Source organism: Chiloscyllium punctatum, chromosome 24, assembly GCF_047496795.1.
Source record: "Chiloscyllium punctatum isolate Juve2018m chromosome 24, sChiPun1.3, whole genome shotgun sequence".
In the NCBI taxonomy this organism is placed as follows: Eukaryota; Metazoa; Chordata; class Chondrichthyes; order Orectolobiformes; family Hemiscylliidae; genus Chiloscyllium; species Chiloscyllium punctatum.
This window is the reverse complement of record NC_092762.1, coordinates 82,554,577-82,574,768: the sequence shown is the minus strand read 5'-3', so window position 1 is coordinate 82,574,768 and position 20,192 is coordinate 82,554,577. Positions and strand designations below refer to the sequence as shown.

Here is a 20,192-nt window from a genome sequence, read left to right as displayed (position 1 = left end):
ATTTATGTAAATGACAAAAAGTAGAGGACCCAGCACTGATCCTTGTAGCACTCCACTGGTCACAGGCCTCCAGTTTGAAAGACAACCCTCCACCACCACCCTCTGATTTCTACCTTTGAGTCAGTTCTGTATCCAAATAGCTAGTTCTCCCTGTATTCTGTGAGATCTAACCTTGCTAATCAGTCTCCCATGGGGAACCTTGTCAAACGCCTTACTGAAGTCCATATAGAGATCACATCTACCACTCTGCCTCATATCTGGAAATATTTGAAGGAAATATTTGACCTCTCCTTTCCTGTTTCTAAGCTCAGCCCATTCTACCTCAGTAGACAAGTCCTCAAACATCCTTTCTGTAACCTGCAACAACCATTCCTGTCCCTGTGCTATCCACATCACTGAAACTGCCACAACATCAAGGCCTCAGCTACCAACCATGCAAGTTCACTCACCTTATTCCAAATGATGCTGCCATTGAAGCAGACACGCTTCAAACCAACTTCTTGTTTACCAATGCCCTCTTGTGACCTGAAGCCTTATTTCTCACCTCACGTCTCTCAACCTCCTGTACCCTCGAACTACAATTTAGGTATCTTATCGACTTAGAGACATTAGAAGACATTTAAGCAAATATTTCAATGGACTGACAAACCAAAGTCATCAAAAAGCATCACTGAGAAGATGAACTGCCTCTGGTTCACAAAGCGGATCATGAATTGCGTGGCACGGTGGTTAGCACTGCTGCCTCATAGCGCCAGAGACCTGGGTTCAATTCCCGCCTCAGGCGACTGTCTGTGTGGAGTTTGCACATTCTCCCCGTGTCTGCGTGGGTTTCCTCCGGGTGCTCCGGTTTCCTCCCACAGTCCAAAGATGTGCAGGTCAAGTAAATTGTCTATGCTAAAATTGCCCGTAGTGTTAGGTAAGGAGTAAATGTAGGGGAATGGGTGGGTTGCACTTCAGAGGGTCAGTATGGTCTTGTTGGGCCGAAGGGCCTGTTTCCACACTGTAAATAATCTAATCTAATCCCCGCACTGATATCGTTTCCTTACTCCCGCCTTTCTCTCATTATTTGTGCAATGATTGTGGACTTGCCTGGACTTCATTTCCCCTTTTAAACGGTTTTGTTTTGTCATAAAGTTCCTCAATAAAGCCCCGCCCCTCATGTTGCTAGGCGACCCGCCACCATTCGAACTTCCTCCCCCATCGATGTGAATGACAGCCCGTTCAGACATCCGATTGGCTGCCTTATCCTGAAGGGCGGGACCTCCCCTAAAATGTAGCCTTGCCATTGGTTATTATAGATGTCAACCAGTGTTCCCTTCCGGCGTCTCCGTTCCCGGCGCAGGTTTAAAGTCCATTTTCGGCTCGGGAATGGACGCGGTGGCAAATGCTCTCGAGTCTTATCGGGGTCGCGATCGGTTCGTGCGGACTGTGTGCTACAGCTCGCGGCTGTTGGGTGGCCTGCTGGCGGTTCAGGCGGGAGTGCGGCCCGAGTTGGGCCGCCGGCTGCTCCTGATCGCCCAGCAGCTCAGCAACTGCCGGGCGACGCTGCGTCTCTTCGATGACCTCTCCATGTTCCTGTACTCGCGGGGGTACGGGCTGGGTGGCACGGTGAGGGCCAGCGGAGAGGGTGACGGGGCCTGAGGCCTGAGGCCTGGTCACTGGGGGAGGGGGCGGGGCTGGCGGGTCAGGGGTCATGGGAAGGGCGGAGCCTGGGTTGTGTGGGCCGTGCCCGAGGTTGTGGGGGCGGAGCGTTTACAGTGCGCGCGCGACCGGCTTGCGTTGCTCGTGGTGTGGGCGTGGCCACGATATTGGAGGCGTGCGCAGGCGTACGGGGTGGGGCCAAGGAAGCGTGGGCACGCTTCATGGGTGTGGCCAAGGGCGTGGTAACTGGCTAATTGGATAGGGGCTGGCCCTGGCAGAGAGGTGGAGCCCTCTAACTAAATGGGCGGTGCCAAAGGATGAAGGGGTGGGGTAGATTAGCCAATGGGCTCAGCCAGCAGGAGGTAGGCAGAGCCTGTGGACCAATGGAGATTTAGCTCCAGAGCCAGGGGTGGAGTTAGTAGGAGGTGGGGCCCAGAATTGTGGGTGTGCCCAATAGCCATTGGTGTGTGGCTTCTGGTTATGGGTGTGGTCTCGGCCAGAGGAGGAGCCTGTTGGTAACGGATTACCTCAGGCACAGGATGTTAGAAAGTGGACCATAAACAGCCTCTGATATGAAGTCGTACAGCACAAAAACAGACTCTTTGGTCCAACCAAGTTCATACTGACCATAGTTCTGAACTAAATGAGTCCCAACTGCCTCCACTTGACCCATATTCCTCCAAATATTTCTTATTGATGAACTTATAACATTTAAAAGAAATTTGGATAACAGCCTGTGTACACCACTTCCTCTGGAAATTCATGAGCACATGAACTACCCACTGTGTATATTTTTTAAAAAGTTGCCCATCATAAGTCTTTTTAAAATCTTTCTCCTCTCACCTTAAAAGATGCCTGCAATTTACAACCCCCCCCCCCCCCACACCAGGGAAAACTCACCTGCCATTCAATTTATCTATGCCCCTCATGATTTTATAAACCTCTGTCAAGTTACCCCTCCACCTCCTATGCTCAAAACAATTCAAGTATATCAAAGTTTGGGAGAAGATTTGTAGCTCGGGTGCTCGTTGTTGTGGTTCTGTTCGCCGAGTTGGGAATTTGTGTTGCAGATGTTTCGTCCCCTGTCTAGGTGACATCCTCAGTGCTTGGGAGCCTCCTGTGAAACGCTTCTGTGATGTTTCCTCCAGCATTTATAGTGATTTGTATCTGCCGCTTCCGGTTGTCAGTTCCAGCTGTCCGCTGCAGTGGCCGGTACATTGGATCCAGGTCGATGTGCTTATTGATTGAATCTGTGGATGAGTGTCATGCCTCTAGGAATTCCCTGGCTGTTCTCTGTTTGGCTTGTCCTATAATAATAGTGTTGTCCCAGTCGAACTCATGTTGCTTGTCATCTGCGTGTGTGGCTACTAAGGATAGCTGGTCGTGTCATTTCGTGGCTAGTTGGTGTTCATGGATGCGGATCGTTAACTGTCTTCCTGTTTGTCCTATGTAGTGTTTTGTGCAGTCCTTGCATGGGATTTTGTACACTACATTGGTTTTGCTCAAGCTGGGTATCGGGTCTTTCGTCCTGGTGAGTTGTCTGAGAGTGGCTGTTGGTTTGTGTGCTGTTATGAGTCCTAGTAGTTGCAGTAGTCTGGCTGTCAGTTCAGAAATGTTTTTGATGTATGGTAGTGTGGCTAGTCCTCAGATGACAAGCAACATGAGTTCGACTGGGACAACACTACTATTATAGGACAAGCCAAACAGAGAACAGCCAAGGAATTCCTAGAGGCATGACACTCATCCACAGATTCAATCAATAAGCACATCGACCTGGACCCAATGTACCGGCCACTGCAGCGGACAGCTAGAACTGACAACCGGAAGCGGCAGATACAAATCACTATAAATGCCTGAGGAAACATCATAGAAGCGCTTCACAGGAGGCTCCCAAGCACTGAGGATGTCACCTGGACAGGGGACGAAACGTCTGCGACATAAATTCCCAGCTCGGCAAACAGAACCACAACATCAAGTATATCAAGCCTCTCCTTATAACTCAAACCCTCTATTTCAGCAACTTCCTAATCAGGTTAACATGGTGCCCTTGGGAAGATGGAAAATCCACTGTTTAACCTGGAACTGAGGGACTATAAAATAAAAACAGAAATTGCTGGAGAACTCGGTGGACCTGGCAACACTTGTTGATTGAGAAAATGAGTTAGCTTTATTTTTGGAGTTGAATATGACTTCATTAGAAGACTTGAGTCAAATCCAAAACCCTGACTGTCTGAGAGAATGAGGCTTATTAGAATTTACAGCACAGATTAAGGCTATTTGACTCAATTGGTCTATTCGTGTGAACTTGCTGCCATTCCCCTTCATTGTACCCTATTAGCATCGTTTAGTTCATTTCTCTCTTCATGTAGCTGCCTATCTCCCACTTAAGTATTCAAGATATTATCTTGGTGAAAAAGTGCTGGAAATGAAGAGTCCAAAAAGTTTAATTTTCAATGTGAATAAAATGCACTGACTACACTCTTTCCCCCAGAACTATATTGAAGAGAGAGATGCAGGAATTCACTCTGGGATGCTCGACACTAGTCTTCCGCCAGAGTTATGAAAAGCAAGCTATCTGTTTGTTTACTTCTGTGCCAATTGTGGGATATTGCCTGGACAAACTGGCTCCTAAACTTCCTAGGTTTCAACACAGAGTCATAGAGATGTACAGCCTGGAAATAGACACTTCAGTCAAACTCACCCCTGCTGACCAGATATCCTAAATTAATCTAGTCCCATTTACCAGCATTTTGCCTGTATCACTCTAAGATTAGATTCTCTACAGTTTGGAAACAGGTCCTTTGGCCCAACAAGTCCACACTAACCCTCTGAACAGTAACTCACCCAGACCCTCATTCCCCTACCTTATATTTACCCCTGACTATGGGCAATTTAGATTAGATTACTTACAGTGTGGAAACAGGCCCTTCAGCCCAACAAGTCCACACCAACCCGCCGAAGCGCAACCCTCCCAGACCCATTCCCCTACATTTACCACTTCACCTAACACTACGGGCAATTTAGCGTGGCCAATCCACCTAACCTGCACATTTTTGGATTGTGGGAGGAAACCGGAGCACCCGGAGGAAACCCACGCAGACACAGGGAGAATGTGCAAACTCCACTAAGAGAGTCGCCTGAGGCGGGAATTGAAACTGAGTCTCTGGCGCTGTGAGGCAGAGCCATGGCCAATTCACCTATCCTGCACAGCTTTGGATTGTGGGAGGAAACCCGAGTGCCCAGAGTAAACCCTTATAATTGATCATTTATTTAATTAATTTAATAATAAAGGTTTTTTTTAACTAATTCATATACCCATCCCGATCCCTTTTAAAAGTTGTAATTGTACCCATCTCCACCACTTCCTCTGGCAGCTCATTCCATAATCGCACCACCATCTCTATGAAAAAGTCTTTTAAGTCTTTCCCCTCTCACCTTAAACCTATGCCGTCTTGTTTTTGAATCCCCACCCTTGGTTATTCACCCCCATCCATGCCCCTCATGTTTTTACAAACCTCTATAAGGTCACCCCTCAGCCTCTGATGCTCCAGGGAAAATATTCCCAGCTTGTTCAGTCTCTCCCTGTAGCTCAAACCTTCCAACCCTGGCAACATCACTATAAATCTTTTCTGAACCCTTTCAAGTTTTACAACACAGTGACTGCACTTGAAAAGTAACCAATTAGCTGTAAAGCATTTTGGTCAGTGCTCAGGCTGTGAAAAGTGCTATCTAAATGATCATCTGTCTATGTGACTCATGTCCTGCCTTGTGCAAGCTGAAAGCAACTTGCTGATAACGTGCCCATCTGATCATGGATATACAGAGTGGAAATCCTTCCACTATTGAGGCTGTTTTTCTCCTTTGTTCTCTCCTACACAAAAGCTGATGAAGTCTTCCGGTAAATGATAGCTTGTTTCAGTTGCTAACAATCTGTGCCTTTGATCGGTGAGCTACAGGAAACAATGCAGTAAAACCCAGGCCGACATGTCATCGCTTTACCAAGGGAGTGTTGCACTGCCAGTGGTGTTAGCTTTCTAATTTATCTCATCATTTCTGTTTGTGGGATCTTGCTGTTCCCTAATATCCATGCATGGGAAGAAAGTATTGCATTATGTAGTGATTTTTCTACATCAGAACAACCCAATGTTGCTGCCAGTGTAAGACTTTTACAATGCCAACACTGTTGTAGGAAGTGCAGCAACCAGTTTGTACACAGCAAACTCCCATAGTCAATGTCACAACAATGAATTAGAATTAGGTTTCATCGTCATGTGTACTCAAGTATAGGAGTACAGTAAAAAGCGTATAATGTCACCATTGGCACTATCTGAGGTTGAACGTACCTCAGTACGAATCTTATATTAAAAAAAGTTGCATTAATTTAGTGATTCATAGTGTAAGTTGGAAATAAGACATAGTTAAAAGGATAAACATTACAGTCAGATTATAGATAATCATAACGTTGCAGTAGATCAGCACAGGGGCTTCCACACATGGTCTGACTGGCCTCTCAAGCTGCTGACTACCTGCACCAGACCCCAGTCCAACAACTGTCCTTGCCCCTCTCTAGCTGTTAGCCGCTCCAGACCTTCAGATGTTGATTGAGTGATTGAATATTGGCCAGGAAACCAAGGAGAGCTCCCTTGCTCTCCTTCAACATAGCACCTTTGGATCATTTACATCCATCTAAGAGAGCAGACAGCACATCAGGTATACAAGACATTTATCTACAGAGTGTCCCTGATTTACGGATGACTGACTTGAGAGCAATCATATTGATGAATGCAATCCTTTACAGGGGTGTAATTTTAATGATCTGACAGATGAACATTTTCTGTACTTACGGATGGGTCCTACCTATTGTCCTGAATTGTGTTCTGATTTGTGTACAAATCAACTTGCAACTAACCCAAGGTCCAATCCGCAATCCGGGCACTGCTGTAAAATATTTCACAATCTTATCCCAAAGAACTTTACATCTAAAAAACATTGTTCAAGTGTAGTTACCATTACAGGAAATGTGATGGCAAATTTCACACAGTGAAATCCTGTAGATAACCAGCAGATAATCTCTTCCTGTCATGTTCATTGATGGATAAATATTGGCCAAGGCATCAGAAAGGACTCCCCTACTTCCCTTCAAAATCGTCCCTTGGGATCAGTCACATCCATCTGTGGGTGTATTCCCAAAAGATGCAGCACTCCCTCAGTATTGCACTCGATGTCTATCTTCAGATTTCCTGGGATTTGAGCCCCCCCCCGACTCCCAACTAATGAGTAACAGTTGACACTGTCTCTCATCCAAAAGATAGCAACTGCATCAGTCGTAAAACCTCCATCAACATATCCATTGGCTGAATTGCTAAGGCATGTTATGAGGGTGTAAAATACATTTTATAAACTCTGAAAGGTGTGATGTTGATTTTAGGTTTTCTTATTTGCCTCCAAAGGAGGAAGATACAATTTTGCGGTTGCTCTCTGTAACAGGAAACCTGGCAGATCAACTCTATTACCCCTGCGAACATTTAGCCTGGGCTGCTGACTACAGAATTCTAAACATCAACTCAGAGAAGTGGTGGATGTTCAGTAACACACTGTGGACACTGTCTCTGGTACTGGGAGCTCTGCGGTGAGTGGCACTGAGTTAAGATTACCATTTTCCCCTTTTTCAGTCACCTTCAGTAAAGAAAGCTCCATCTGACACAAGAGTGTCTACACAGCAAACTATCACCAACTGAAATCTGATAATGACATGATAATTATTGGATGAGATTGTGAAATTTATTCTCTCACAGCCTCTCTGGGATTGTCTCAGGGAGCAATGCAGACTAGGTCACTGAATAGGAGTTACCCAGATTTCTAATCATACAATTCCCATAGTGCAGATAGAGACCAATCAGCCCATCGAGTCACCACTGACTCTCTGAAGAGTATCCCACATTGACCTACCCCTGCCCTATGGCCTTAACTCTGCATTTCCTGTAGCTAATCCATCTAGCCTGCACATCCCTGTGCACTACAGGGAAATTTAGCACAGCCATTCCACCTAACCGGCACATCTTTGGACTGTGGGAGGAAACCCATGCAGACTATGATGCTGCTGCTCCTTTTTAACAAGGTTATGTTGTCCTTGGGGTTTTTTTTCAGAGAGGTCATAAAAGACACAGACTCTGAAGAGTCTGAGTTTGAAGGGTTTTAGGATCAGTTTGATTATAGCTAACTGATACTGCCTCAGGCAAAAGGCTGTCAAGTTTTAAAACAAAACACTTGTAAAATGAAAGGGGAGTGGCCAGTTCTCCCAGTTCAGCATTACTCTGGTTTGGTTTGTGGGTTTGTTTTTGGTGGTCTGTCTATTCACTGCAAACAGTCAGGCTGTTGTAAAGCTGCTGGACCCAAGAGAAGCAGGTCCACGCTGACCCTTCTTCTCTGACATCTCTCCTGTAAGAGCCTGTGTTTGACTTTACCTTTTGTGCCACGGGGTGTTTATGGGGATTGTTGCAAGTATTTGGAACAGCATCATTAAGTCGGAATAATCTGTTGCGATGTTGGAGAAGTTAAGTTATTCAGTATTGTAATTCTCTTCTGTTTATGTTTCACTTGGTGATCTTGTAAATAAATTCTGTTTCGTTTAACATTAAGCGGTTTTACCAGCGGCAATTATCCTGGAATATCCACTTTACACCTGCTTAAAGCAACTAGCAATGTTACGGTCTGGGCTACTTTCTTAAAATGTTTTGACGGAGTCTGGCCTGGTATATAACAAGACATGCAGAAAACTCCACACAGTCACGCGAGACTGCCCACTGAGCTACCAAAAGGGTTAGGATGAGGACAGTTAATCCCTTGTAAATCAACAATTGTGGGGAGTGGGACAGGGAAGAATGTAGTATTAAGGCCAAAATCAAACTTATCAGGCTCAAGGGATCAAATGGCATTCTCTAGCTCCTATGTCTTTTGATCTCCATATGAAAACATGCAAAATTTCTTCATTTTTTTGGTGAAATTAGGATCTTGGTTTGAGAGGACAGTCAGAGCTTCAGTGTAAGGGCTTGTCCAAACCACAGCACCCTCCAACTGTGCAGCACTGTGCCAGTACTTCATTCAATGTCATACTACATTTTGAGTTCAGGTCTCCGGAATGGGACTTGAATCCACAAGCTGCAGTGCTGTAACTCACAGCTGTCAGCACTGTGACCTGTGCTTACAAGCAGCTTGGGAGACCTAAGGATTAACAGGAGCGAGCAAGAAACCCCATCTTCCCGACACACCAAGACTCCATGACATTCACACCTCAAGAAGATTGAAAGTTTGAGATAGTCTGCGCCAAATAGACAACCCCAGTACCTGGGTGTTGTACTGAGCTATACCGGCCAGCTCTGTTTCCCCACCTCTCTTGAGGTAACTGGTCTCAGCATGATGGCAGTGACGGTGTAATGTAGGCAGGCTTGGAAAGTGACCATGGTTCTAGTTCTTGTTTGATGCACAGTGCTCAGTCCTCACTAAATCCTTTGTAATAATGTGTAACATCCCATTAGCCTTCCTGATTACATGCTGTGCCTGTATATTCACTTTTGTGCTGCTCTTACAGTTGAATACTTAGAACTCTGCAAATTGTAATTCTGCAGTCATTCTTCATTTGCGTAATACTCTGATTTTACATTCTTCCGGCCAAGGTGAATAATTGCAGTTTCCCACATTATACTCCATCCGCCAGGTTCACTCAGTCAACCTCAGCTATGTCCATCTGTGTCTTCCTTTTGTCCTCTTCACAGCATACCTTCCTACCTGTCTTGTCATCTGCAAATTTAGCTGCCATGCATTTGTTCACTTTAGTGTGGCACTGGGGAAACACAGCAGGTCAGGCAACATCCAAGGAACAAGAGAGTCAACGTTTCGGGCGTAAGGTCTTCGTCAGGAATTCACACGCTTTAGCTAAGCCATTGCTTTAAATTGTAAAACATTGAGGCCCCAACACAGATACATGTAGTACTCCATTGTCACATCATGCCAATCAGACAACGATCTATTTATGGTAAAAACAATGACTGCAGATGCTGGAAACCAGATTCTGGATTAGTGGTGCTGGAAGAGCACAGCAGTTCAGGCAGCATCCGAGGAGCAGTAACATCGACGTTTCGGGCAAAAGCCCTTCGTCAGGAATAAAGGCATGGTGTTGAAGTGTTCCAAGGCACCCTCACATACACTGCCCCACACCACGCTAGTTCTTTCTCCAGGCGTCTGGTGGTGAGGGAGCGGAGGTGAAGGAGGCCCAGGACCTCCATGTCCTCAGCGGAGTGGGAGGGGGAGTTGAAATGTTGGGCCACGGGGAGGTGTGGTTGATTGGTGCGGGTGTCCCAGAGATGTTCCCTAAAGCGCTCTGCTAGGAGGCGTCCAGTCTCCCCAATGTAGAGGAGACTGCATCAGGAGCAACGGATACAATAAATGATATTAGTGGATGTGCAGGTAAAACTTTGATGGATGTGGAAGGCTCCTTTAGGGCCTTGGATGGAGGTGAGGGAGGAGGTGTGGGCGCAGGTTTTGCAGTTCCTGCGGTGGCAGGGGAAGGTGCCAGGATGGGAGGGTGGGTTGTAGGAGGGCGTGGACCTGACCAGGTAGTCACAGAGGGAACGGTCTTTGCAGAAGGCGGAAAGGGGTGGGGAGGGAAATATATCCCTGGTGGTGGAGTCTTTTTGGAGGTGGCGGAAATGTCGGCGGATGATTTGGTTTATGCGAAGGTTGGTAGGGTGGAAGGTGAGCACCAGGGGCGTTCTGAACTTGTTACGGTTGGAGGGGTGGGGTCTGAGGGCGGAGGTGCGGGATGTGTACGAGATGCGTTGGAGGGCATCTTTAACCACGTGGGAAGGGAAATTGCGGTCTCTAAAGACTACCTCCGTGACTACCTGGTCAGGTCCACACCCCCTACAACCCACCCTCCCATCCTGGCACCTTCCCCTGCCGCCGCAGGAACTGCAAAACCTGCGCCCACACCTCCTCCCTCACCCCCATCCAAGGTCCTAAAGGAGCCTTCCACATCCATCAATGTTTTACCTGCACATCCACTAATATCATTTATTGTATCCGTTGCTCCCGATGCGGTCTCCTCTACATTGGGGAGACTGGACGCCTCCTAGCAGAGCGCTTTAGGGAACATCTCTGGGACACCCGCACCAATCAACCACACCTTCCCGTGGCCCAACATTTCAACTCCCCCTCCCATTCTGCTGAGGACATGGAGGTCCTGGGCCTCCTTCACCACCGCTCCCTCACCAGCAGACACCTGGAGGAAGAACGCCTCATCTTCTGCCTCGGAACACTTCAACCCCAGGGCATCAATGTGGACTTCAACAGTTTCCTAATTTCCCCTTCCCCCACCTCACCCTAGTTCCAAACTTCCAGCTCAGCACCATCCCCATGACTTGCCCTACCTGCCTATCTTCTTTTCCACCTATCCACTCCACCCTCCTCCCTGACCTATCACCTTCATCCCCTCCCCCACTCACCAATTGTACTCTATGCTACTTTCTCCCCACCCCCACCCTCCTCTAGCTTATCTTTCCACACTTCAGGCTCTCTGCCTTTATTCCTGATGAAGGGCTTTTGCCCAAAACGTCGATTTTACTGCTCCTCGGATGCTGCCTGAATTGCTGTGCCCTTCCCGCACCACTAATCCAGAACGATCTATTTATTCCTACTCTCTGTTTTCTACTGGCCTGTCAATCTTCCATCCATGACAATGTGTTCTCTGTCATATCATGACCTTTTATCTTCCACAATAAACTTTGATGTGGCACGTTATTCAAGTTAAGTCCAGAGGCTCCCCTTTATCCACAAGCATGGTACTCATTCGAAGATCTGCAATTAATTGGTTAAATAAATAGAACCTTTCCTCAATCGAGGGGTTTCAGAGAATTAATACCAATGCTTCTGCAAGCTTATTAGCCACTTCTAATATCCTAAAATGAAGTCCAACTGGACCAGGAAGACTAGAACTCCATCAGTTTGCTTAGTACCACTTTCCTCGTGATTGTAAGCTCACAAAGTTTCTCTCTCCCTTCCACTTTCTGATTAACAGCCACTACCGGAAGACTGAAGCAAAAGTTAATTACATCTGCCATTTTCTCACTAACTATTGTTAACTCCCACTCTTTGGTGGAGCAATATTTACATTTTTTTACTCTTTTTCATTTTTAAATACCCACATAAACTTGCTCTTGGTTTTCACACTCATAATTAACTTGCTCCCATATCTAAATTTCTTCCTTCTGGTTGAATTTTTATTCCTCATTCTCTGCCGTTCTTTAAAATCTGACCAATTGTCTGACCTGCTACTTATGTGCTTTTTCCTAAAGTTTGATACTTTCCCTAACATCTTTAGTTAGCCACAGATGATGAGTCATCCCTTTAGACTTTTTTTTAAATAGTAGGAATATACTTGTTCTGAAATATCCCCTTAAATGTCTGATATTGTGTCTGTAATGATTTAGCCGACTATACCAATAACTTCAGCTGGCTCAGCTCTTATGCCAACAGTTGCCCTTACTTAGGTTTAAAATACAAATCTTAGATCCAGTCTTCACCCATTCAAACTGGATGTAAAATTCAATCATATTGTGGTCGCTGCTGCCTTGGGGTGACTTTACTCTGAGATCATTTTTTAAAATTCCTGTCATATTGCATAATATCAAGTCTAATAAAACCTGCTCACTGGTCAGTTCTGGAATGTGCTACTCTAAGAAACAATCTTGAACCCATTGTATAGCTCCTCATTCAGCCTACTATTGACAACTTGATTTTCCCATCTTGTATGTGGATTAAGCAACCCAAGATTATTGCAGTCCCTTTATCAGAAGTATCTAATATGTCTTCCTGTATACTTTGTCTCCAGTTGTGGTTACTGTTAGGAGGCTTGTAGTAGTGGTAGTGACTTCCTCCCCGACTATTGCTCACCTCCAACCAAAATGATTCTGTATTCTGATCTCCTGAACTAAGTCATCTCTAACTATTGCACTCATATTATCCTTGATTAGCAGTGCTACCCCTCCACCTTTACCTAACTTGCTAATCTTCCTGAAAGTCACAGACTCCTAATTTCCAGGACTAGATCCCATGTATCCTTCAGTAATGACAATCAGATCACTTCTCTTTCAAAGTGAGCTACAATTAGTTTATTTTGCTGCGAATGCTACACACTTTCAGATACAGAACCCTTAGTTTTGTCTTTTTGTTATCTTTGTAACACATAGTCTTGATTGGTGTATTCCTAGACTTTTTTCTCCCTGTTCCCTTCAGTTCCCATATTACTATTTTCATCTCTTGCCTTTCCTATATTATTTAATATACGTCATCTTTCCACATTTTTTCTCTTTGCCCCACTCTTTAAACCCATCTCTATTCCCCTAGATGTGCAGTTTGCAAGTATGTTGGTCCTTGCATCCTTCAGTTGTTGACCATCCAGACATACAGCAGCCCTTTACTAATGCCAGTGTACCATGACCCAAAGCCTACATCTCCTGTGCCAGTGTTCTAATTTTAGGTATCACAGTGTCCTTTAGTTGCCTGCTCCTTTGAAACTAACCTTAAAACTAATTGTGAAAAATCTATCTGGTTCATTCATGTTCCCTAGGGATAGAAATGTTGCCATCCTCACTCAGTCTGCTTGCACATGATTCCAGACCCACAGTAACATAGTTAAACATAGGAGCAGGAGCAGACCATTTAACCCTTCAAACCTCCTTTGCCATTCTCAATCTTGTTGATCATGTATCTCAACATCCTACTCCCATGCTGTCCCAAACCCTCAATGACAATAGTAACATGAAATCTATCAGTCTCTGTATTGAACCTAATGACTGAGTTGCCACAACCCTCAGGAGTAAAGAATTTCAAACATTCACCACCCTCTGATGCAGTTCTGCTTCATCTCAGTTCTAAATGGCCTTTTGTACTGAGACTCTCCTCTAGTTCCAGCTTTTGACTTGACTAGGCCAATCCTTCATTTGTTAAGAAGGTAGCACACGTGCAGTTAGGGATGGACAGTAAATGTAGATCTTGCCTCTGTTAATCGCATCTGTTAATGAATTTTAAGAATACTTTGTGTGTGTGTGTGTGTGTTGAAAGCTAAGAAACAGAGAAATCTTTGTAGGGAGGGTGGGAGGGGATTATGCTTTTTTTTTGTTAATTATTGTTTGGGATTTTGTAAGTATCTAGTCAATTAATAAATTGAGTGAATAATTTGTCTTTCCTCTTCTCTTTAATGTGAACAGGTCCTTCAGAGTTGTGCAGATGCTGAAGAAGAAACTAAAGGGAACCCAGAATAACACTTACCTCAGAACAGAGTATGGTGACAGAATATGTTTTTTTTTAATATTTAACCTTTTTTTCGAATCAACCTGTCTAAAGATTTTAATACATGCCCCTGGAGCAGATGGGTCTTGAATCCAGGCCTCCCTGTCCACAGGTAGGGAGTCCCTAAACATGGTTATTTATTTCAGGGTTTACAATTTAGCACAGCTATAAAAAGAGTTGTCCATCCGGAAATTGCACTTAATTTGATTAACTACAAACATGGTTGATTTTGTTTTGGCAGATAATACATTAAAAGTACCACAGATGATTTGGGGATGAGAAAATTATTCACTTATTTAAAAAGAAGAATAAGGATGCAAAGTGAAGGGCCCAGTGGCTGTAGTTCTGTAACAGGAGACCTAGGTTCAAGTCCCACCTGCTCCAATGGTGGGTAATAACTTTTTCAAACAGACTGATTGGAAATATCTAAGGATACAAACTGACGTGTGTAAATACAGAGGTTTTTTTTTAGTGACTCTTGTGGCAAAGCTGTGGTGTTGCTGGTTCTGAGCTAGGCCACCCAGATTCAAGTCCCACCTCTTTGAGAGGCGTAAACTGATCAGATTGATCAGAAATATCTATCCCACTCACTTTACAGAGGTGCCTCAAGGTCCTGTAGAAAATATCCTGTTTGTGCAGGGGAAGTGGTGGTGCTGTGTTTGTGCAGTGGTAGTGTCCCTACCTCTGAGTCAGGAGACCAGGGTTGACATCCCACCAACTTTGATGTATCTAATAATATCTCTGAACAGGTTGATTAGAAAGTACCTGAAGATATGCAGTGTTTCAGTTCTGTGGTTTATAAGCTTCTTATGGTTTGGGACTGTGTCTTTAATTCCTGATGAAGGGCTTTTGCCCGAAACGTCGATTTTCCTGCTCCTTGAATGCTGTCTGAACTGCTGTGCTTTTCCAGCACCACTCTAACCCAGACTGTGTCTTTAAAGAAAGGCAGAGTGATCGGGGTATGGGACCTGTTCTGACAGCAAGCTGCAGGTGATTTGATTTTTTGAGATTACAGGGCACCCAGGTTGTTTTTAACCAGAAAGAAAGTTCAAGGTGTTTGTGCTTAATCATAATGATAGCAGCCTGTATGTTAACAGTAGATAAACAGGGAGTCTCCAAAGTTCCATGTAGTGTTGAGTTTGTCAGATTATAAACAGTTGTACCTTAAATTGTCCGCTAACTTCCAGAATAAAAGAGGTGAGGTCTCAAGGTTAGCTAATTGACATTTCTTTATGGATATAGTGCCCATGTGATTCACATTGTCATATAAAGGGGAAAAGTTTGTATGATATCCATGGAACTTAAAGACAAGATAGTCTGCCAAGATTTGGGAGAGAGAGAGCAGCTGTCAGCAGCAGGATGCTGAGGTTCATCATACAGGAACATGGATGGATTGAACAAACCAAATTCATGGGGAGATTGAACAAGGGTGGAAGATTGACCCAGCTTGCACTAAAGGAGGAAACTTTGGGCTAAAAGCCCTCACTGTGAAAGACAGTTCTCACATTACGGGTTGCCTAAATGAGAAAGGAAAAATACAAGAACACGCCATTGGCCCTCCATCTTAGATTGGTTCTGGAATAATTACAGATACACTTAAAGGACAGTGTAGTATATCCATGGAGCATGTTTTCAGTTGTCATCAAAGGAAGAGGAGAAAGTTCTGTTTTGAGGTTAAGGTATACATTGTCTACAAAAATAATGTTGAATCAATAGTGCTTTTGGTCGCCTTGCTACAGTAAAAATCTTACATTTTACCTTTACATGTCATAATTCCAGGTATAAACTGGAAGTTTGAATTTCTTTTTACAACTCATTGGACTTTATAGAGTTAAAAGAGGGAGCCTGCATAGAAGGTGGGATGGTACCATCATGGATGGGTAGAATTAATGACTGAATTTGATGATATCCTATAAGACAAGATTGTCAAACGTAAGAGTGATTAGGTGTGGGGCAATTTTTCTTTAAAAAGCTGTGAGAGATAGAAGAAAGAGAAAATTTGAGGGAAGTGGGGAATTTCAACTCCTTAAGTCCAAGTCGGAAACTTTCTTAACTTCAACAGAGTGATGATAGAGGGATAGAAGAGGGTAGCAAGGTGGGACTGCAGGAGCGTGGGATGGTTGGGGCCTCAAAAACATACATCAGGGGGAAGACCAATGACCAGAGGTTTGTTTTGAGAAAGGCAAATAGATGCATTGGGAAGAGAGAGGTCAGAGATGAAAACTGAGAAGAAAAATCATGCAACACCAAATTCTTCTTGTAACCTTTTCCAGGACCTTACGAGTGAGGGTTGTTTGCCCAGATTGTTGAACTTTAATCAGGGAAGCAAGAAATACAAAGGGATAATTTAGCAATCTGAAGAGATTTATATAATTGTCATTAAATGCACAAGCATTCTGCATTTTTGTCCTTCTCTTGCTGCAAGTATCTTGAATCCGATTAACAATTCCCTCTGTGCCAGTTTGGAAACTTGGGAACACAAGTCCGACATTCCATGGCACCCTGGCATGATCATCCACATGGAACCCGTTAAATGCCAACCTGTCTATACACCTGCATCTATTTTCAGAGGTTCCAGCTGTTCTAGTTTATGGGGCCCACAGGCACTGTGAACACCAGGCAGTGTAAACACACACTGGGCTATGCTTAGGCAAAGCTGTATTGACAAACACTAGTACACATGCTAGAATGCACCACCCCCACCCCCACAACCCCCGGGGAGGCAGCTGTGGGTCCTAGGGCACACTCGGGGCTTTGAAGACTGTGATCAGAGACTTTGTCAGGATCTAAAAATATAAGTTGGCCGTTTGTCCATGCTCCACCGTTCAATACCAATATCATCAAAGACCCCTCCCACCCCAGTTATAATCTCTGCCAACCTCAGGAAGAAGGTACAAAAGCTTAAAAACACTTACCAACAGGTTCAAGAACAGCTTCTTCTATGCTATTGTTAGACATCTGAATGGTCTTCTCACATTTCAAACCTAATGTCGGTCTTGCTTCTTCTCTGCAGCTGAAGTGTTGTGATCCCCGCTCTGTTCAATCAGCCAATGATCTTTGTACGGTATGATCTGCCTGTACTGCACATAAAACAAACATTTCACTGTGCTCAGGACCATATGACAATAATAAATCAAATCATATCAAATTAAATCAAATCAGAAAGATCAGAGCAGATTATCGACCTCAATGCCACTTACCTGCTCTAGCTGCTTGTACCTCAATTCCATTCAAATCCAAAAGAACTGCCAACCTCTAGCTGAAATTTACTCTACACCTGAACATCCATAATTCTCTGGGATCAAGCATTCAAACAATTTACAACCCTTTGAATGAAGAAATTTCTGCTCATCTCAGACCTGACTAGCTGACCCTTTATTTCTTACATGTCGCAAAGCTTTTACGATAGTCACTCATAAATGCGGGATAATTGTGAATAAATTCGATGAAACATTCATGAGAAATATGTCTTCCCGATGGTGGTGAGAATTTGGAACTCCTGATCCCAGTACGTGATGAGGATAATATTTAATGGGAAGCTTGCAGGAGAACCCATGTGAGAGAAAGCACAGAACAATAGGCCAGTGGGGTTTTGGGGATAAGTCAATGTGGAGCGTTTGGATCAAAGGTCTGTTTCAATACAGGAAATTTTATGTGCTTGTCTATCACAGCAGGGAGAAGGTGCGGACTGAGGGTGCTGGAGTTCAGAGTCAAAAGGTGTGGTTCTGGAAAAGCATAACAGGTCAGGCAGCAGGAGCAGGAGAGTCGATGTTTCAAGTTTCAGGAACATGGGGGAGGGGTACCAAGGGGGCTGAGAGATAAATGCTGGGGGCGGTGGGTGGGGGGGGGGGAGTGGGAAGTTGCTGGATTTGCCTTAACATGTGTCTGCTTTTGAAATGTTACCCTCTAGTGAAGCCAACCATTTGAGTAGACAGGCATATCAGGCACGGATGCGAGCGGAAATTCTCAACATCATCAGCTGCCTGGCTGACCTGACAAATGCTATCCACTGGATGCCACCGGGTTTCCTGTGGGCAGGGAAGTTTCCTGAGTGGCTGGTGGGGCTAATGGGGACCGTTTCGTCGGTAATCAGCCTCTATCAGATGTCTTGCGGGAGCTGCAGCAACAAGGACCCATAACAGGAGAGGCACATGGTTTTGATTTGGGGTGTATAACCTGGCAACCCATCAGAGAGAGTGCTCAAGCTTGATCCATTTTATTGGTGTGTTTGGGAGACCGTTATTTATTTATTGGGGGAGAATAGCTTCCGTCCTGTCTCACGAGAAACAGACTTTACCACCTCCCCATCATCGGATCTCGTCCATGGAGAACAAAAGCTCGTAGACTTTGTTCTGGGAAACTATGGCTCTGTCATTAACTGGCTTATCGAATCTGACAATGACACGGCAACATTTCACTTCCTTTCTGCCAAGTTCAAATCCATCCATTTTGGACCAAGTTTAGCTATCTCCTTCTTCTCATCCCACCCTTATAACTCAAAGTGTGGCCATTCATCCCATTGTGCCTACGCTGGCCCACACATCCCACTTTGATTTTAGTCAGAGCCATTTTGTGGCAGTTTCCTTTCCAGCATATATTTGCTTTGGGGAATGCAATAGGGATTACAAGCTTTCTTGTTGAACCAGTGCCTAAGAACATGCACCAGTACTAGGGAGGTTCAGAATTTGACTTTTAAAAAAAAGACAAATTACTGCTGGATGCTGGTGATCTGAAATAAAAGGTGAAAGTTGTGGAGAAATGCAGAAGATCCAGCAGCATCCGTGGAGAGTGAAACTGAGTTGATGCTATGAGTCCAACCTTCTTTGAAGGAGAATCATTGGACCATCATCATTAACTTCAGAATTCGATCTCTGTTCTTTCTCCAGCCTCAGCTCTTTCATGGGGGCTTTACCTACTGGGCTGAACACTCCTGAGGTTAGAGTACAGAACAATCAATCAGAGACCAACTGTAGGCTGACACACTCACTATAAATATGTGTGTGTGTGAGTGACACTGCGTGTATCTTTGTGTGAAAGAGAGAGAGAGAGAAATACTATGCATATGCATATGTGTATGTGTGTGTGTGTGAGAGAGAGAGAAACTGTGTATGTGTGTGAGTGAGACATTGTGTGTGAGAAAAAGAGACATTATGTGTGAGTTAGACATTGTTTGTGTCTGTGTGTGAGAAAAAGAGACATTGTGTGTGAGTGAGACATTGTTTGTGTCTGTCTGTGTGTGTGTGTGTGTGTGTGTGTGTGTGAGAGAGAGACTGTGTGTGCATGTTCACTGTATTGGGGATTAGCTGTGATACCTTCAATTTATTGATCCAAACCTCAGCAGATTTATGGAAAATGTCCACTGGAGGCCAACCTGACATGATTCACCCCTTTCAGAGGAGGTGGAACTAAAACTGAGTAAATTTGAAGATGCAATAACTTCAGTTCATTGGTAGTTCATGGAAAAATAAAGACTGAAAACTTGCATTTAAAACTGTGCATACTCGGTTAGGTAAGGGCACGATATTTATTTCTGGTGAATTTTATTGATGAGTCCAGATGAGCCTGACTTATGCTATCCTTCATTTTTTCTGTGTCACTGTCTCAGGGCCCCTCGCTCCTGTGTTAATCGTAGAAAGAATTAAATGTTATTGGGACACAGCAACAAAACTGACATTAATTGTTCAACAAATCTAAAAAATGATAACTGACAGCCAGTAATCTAAACTAAGTATAAAAACTTTCAGAATAATTTGAAAACTGCAGACTTAAAAAACAAATGCAATTAAAATAAACATTTTCATTTTGAATTTCTTCCTCTCTGTGATGTTTTGATACTGATAAGGAATTGTGTCTTCATTTATCTTTGAATTATTGTGGTGCTGCAGAACACAGTATTGCTTAATTTGTGGTAAGGAGATCAGAATTACCTAATCAACTGAACTTTGCAATGTAAGGAAGAGAGCAAAGTGAGGTTTTAAAAATATAAATACCAAGTTGAATCTTACAATTTGTTCAAGGGTGTGAGCCAGGCCCAACATTATTTTTTAATTCAGTTTGTGGGGTGTGGATGTTGTGGGGTGTGGGCCAGCATTTATTGCCCATCCCTACTTGCCCTTGAGAAGGTGGTGGTGAGCTGACTTCTTGAACCGCTGCAGTCCACCTGCTGTGGGTTGACTCACAATACCATTAGGGAGGCAATTACAGGT

The 20,192-nt window shown here is 44.3% G+C and overlaps 1 protein-coding gene across 1 annotated transcript; it reads left to right on the top strand.

Moving 5' to 3' along the window:
• Positions 1–1,326: 1,326 nt before the first annotated feature.
• Positions 1,327–19,793, top strand: pex11g (peroxisomal biogenesis factor 11 gamma). Its single transcript, XM_072594319.1, has 4 exons — positions 1,327–1,608; positions 7,092–7,270; positions 13,905–13,976; positions 17,897–19,793. The coding sequence occupies exons 1-4, from the start codon at positions 1,369–1,371 to the stop codon at positions 18,123–18,125; spliced, it is 720 nt and encodes a 239-aa protein (XP_072450420.1). The 5' UTR covers positions 1,327–1,368; the 3' UTR covers positions 18,126–19,793.
• Positions 19,794–20,192: the final 399 nt, after the last annotated feature.

What these genes read in the sequence shown, in the direction of transcription:
- pex11g (XM_072594319.1), top strand. Translation starts at nt 1,369, where the DNA reads ATGGACGCGGTGGCAAATGCTCTCGAGTCTTATCGGGGTCGCGATCGG. An exon ending in GGTACGGGCTGGGTGGCACG is followed by an intron (nt 1,609 to 7,091) that starts GTGAGGGCCAGC and finishes TTGCCTCCAAAG; the next exon opens with GAGGAAGATACAATTTTGCG. An exon ending in CTGGTACTGGGAGCTCTGCG is followed by an intron (nt 7,271 to 13,904) that starts GTGAGTGGCACT and finishes TAATGTGAACAG; the next exon opens with GTCCTTCAGAGTTGTGCAGA.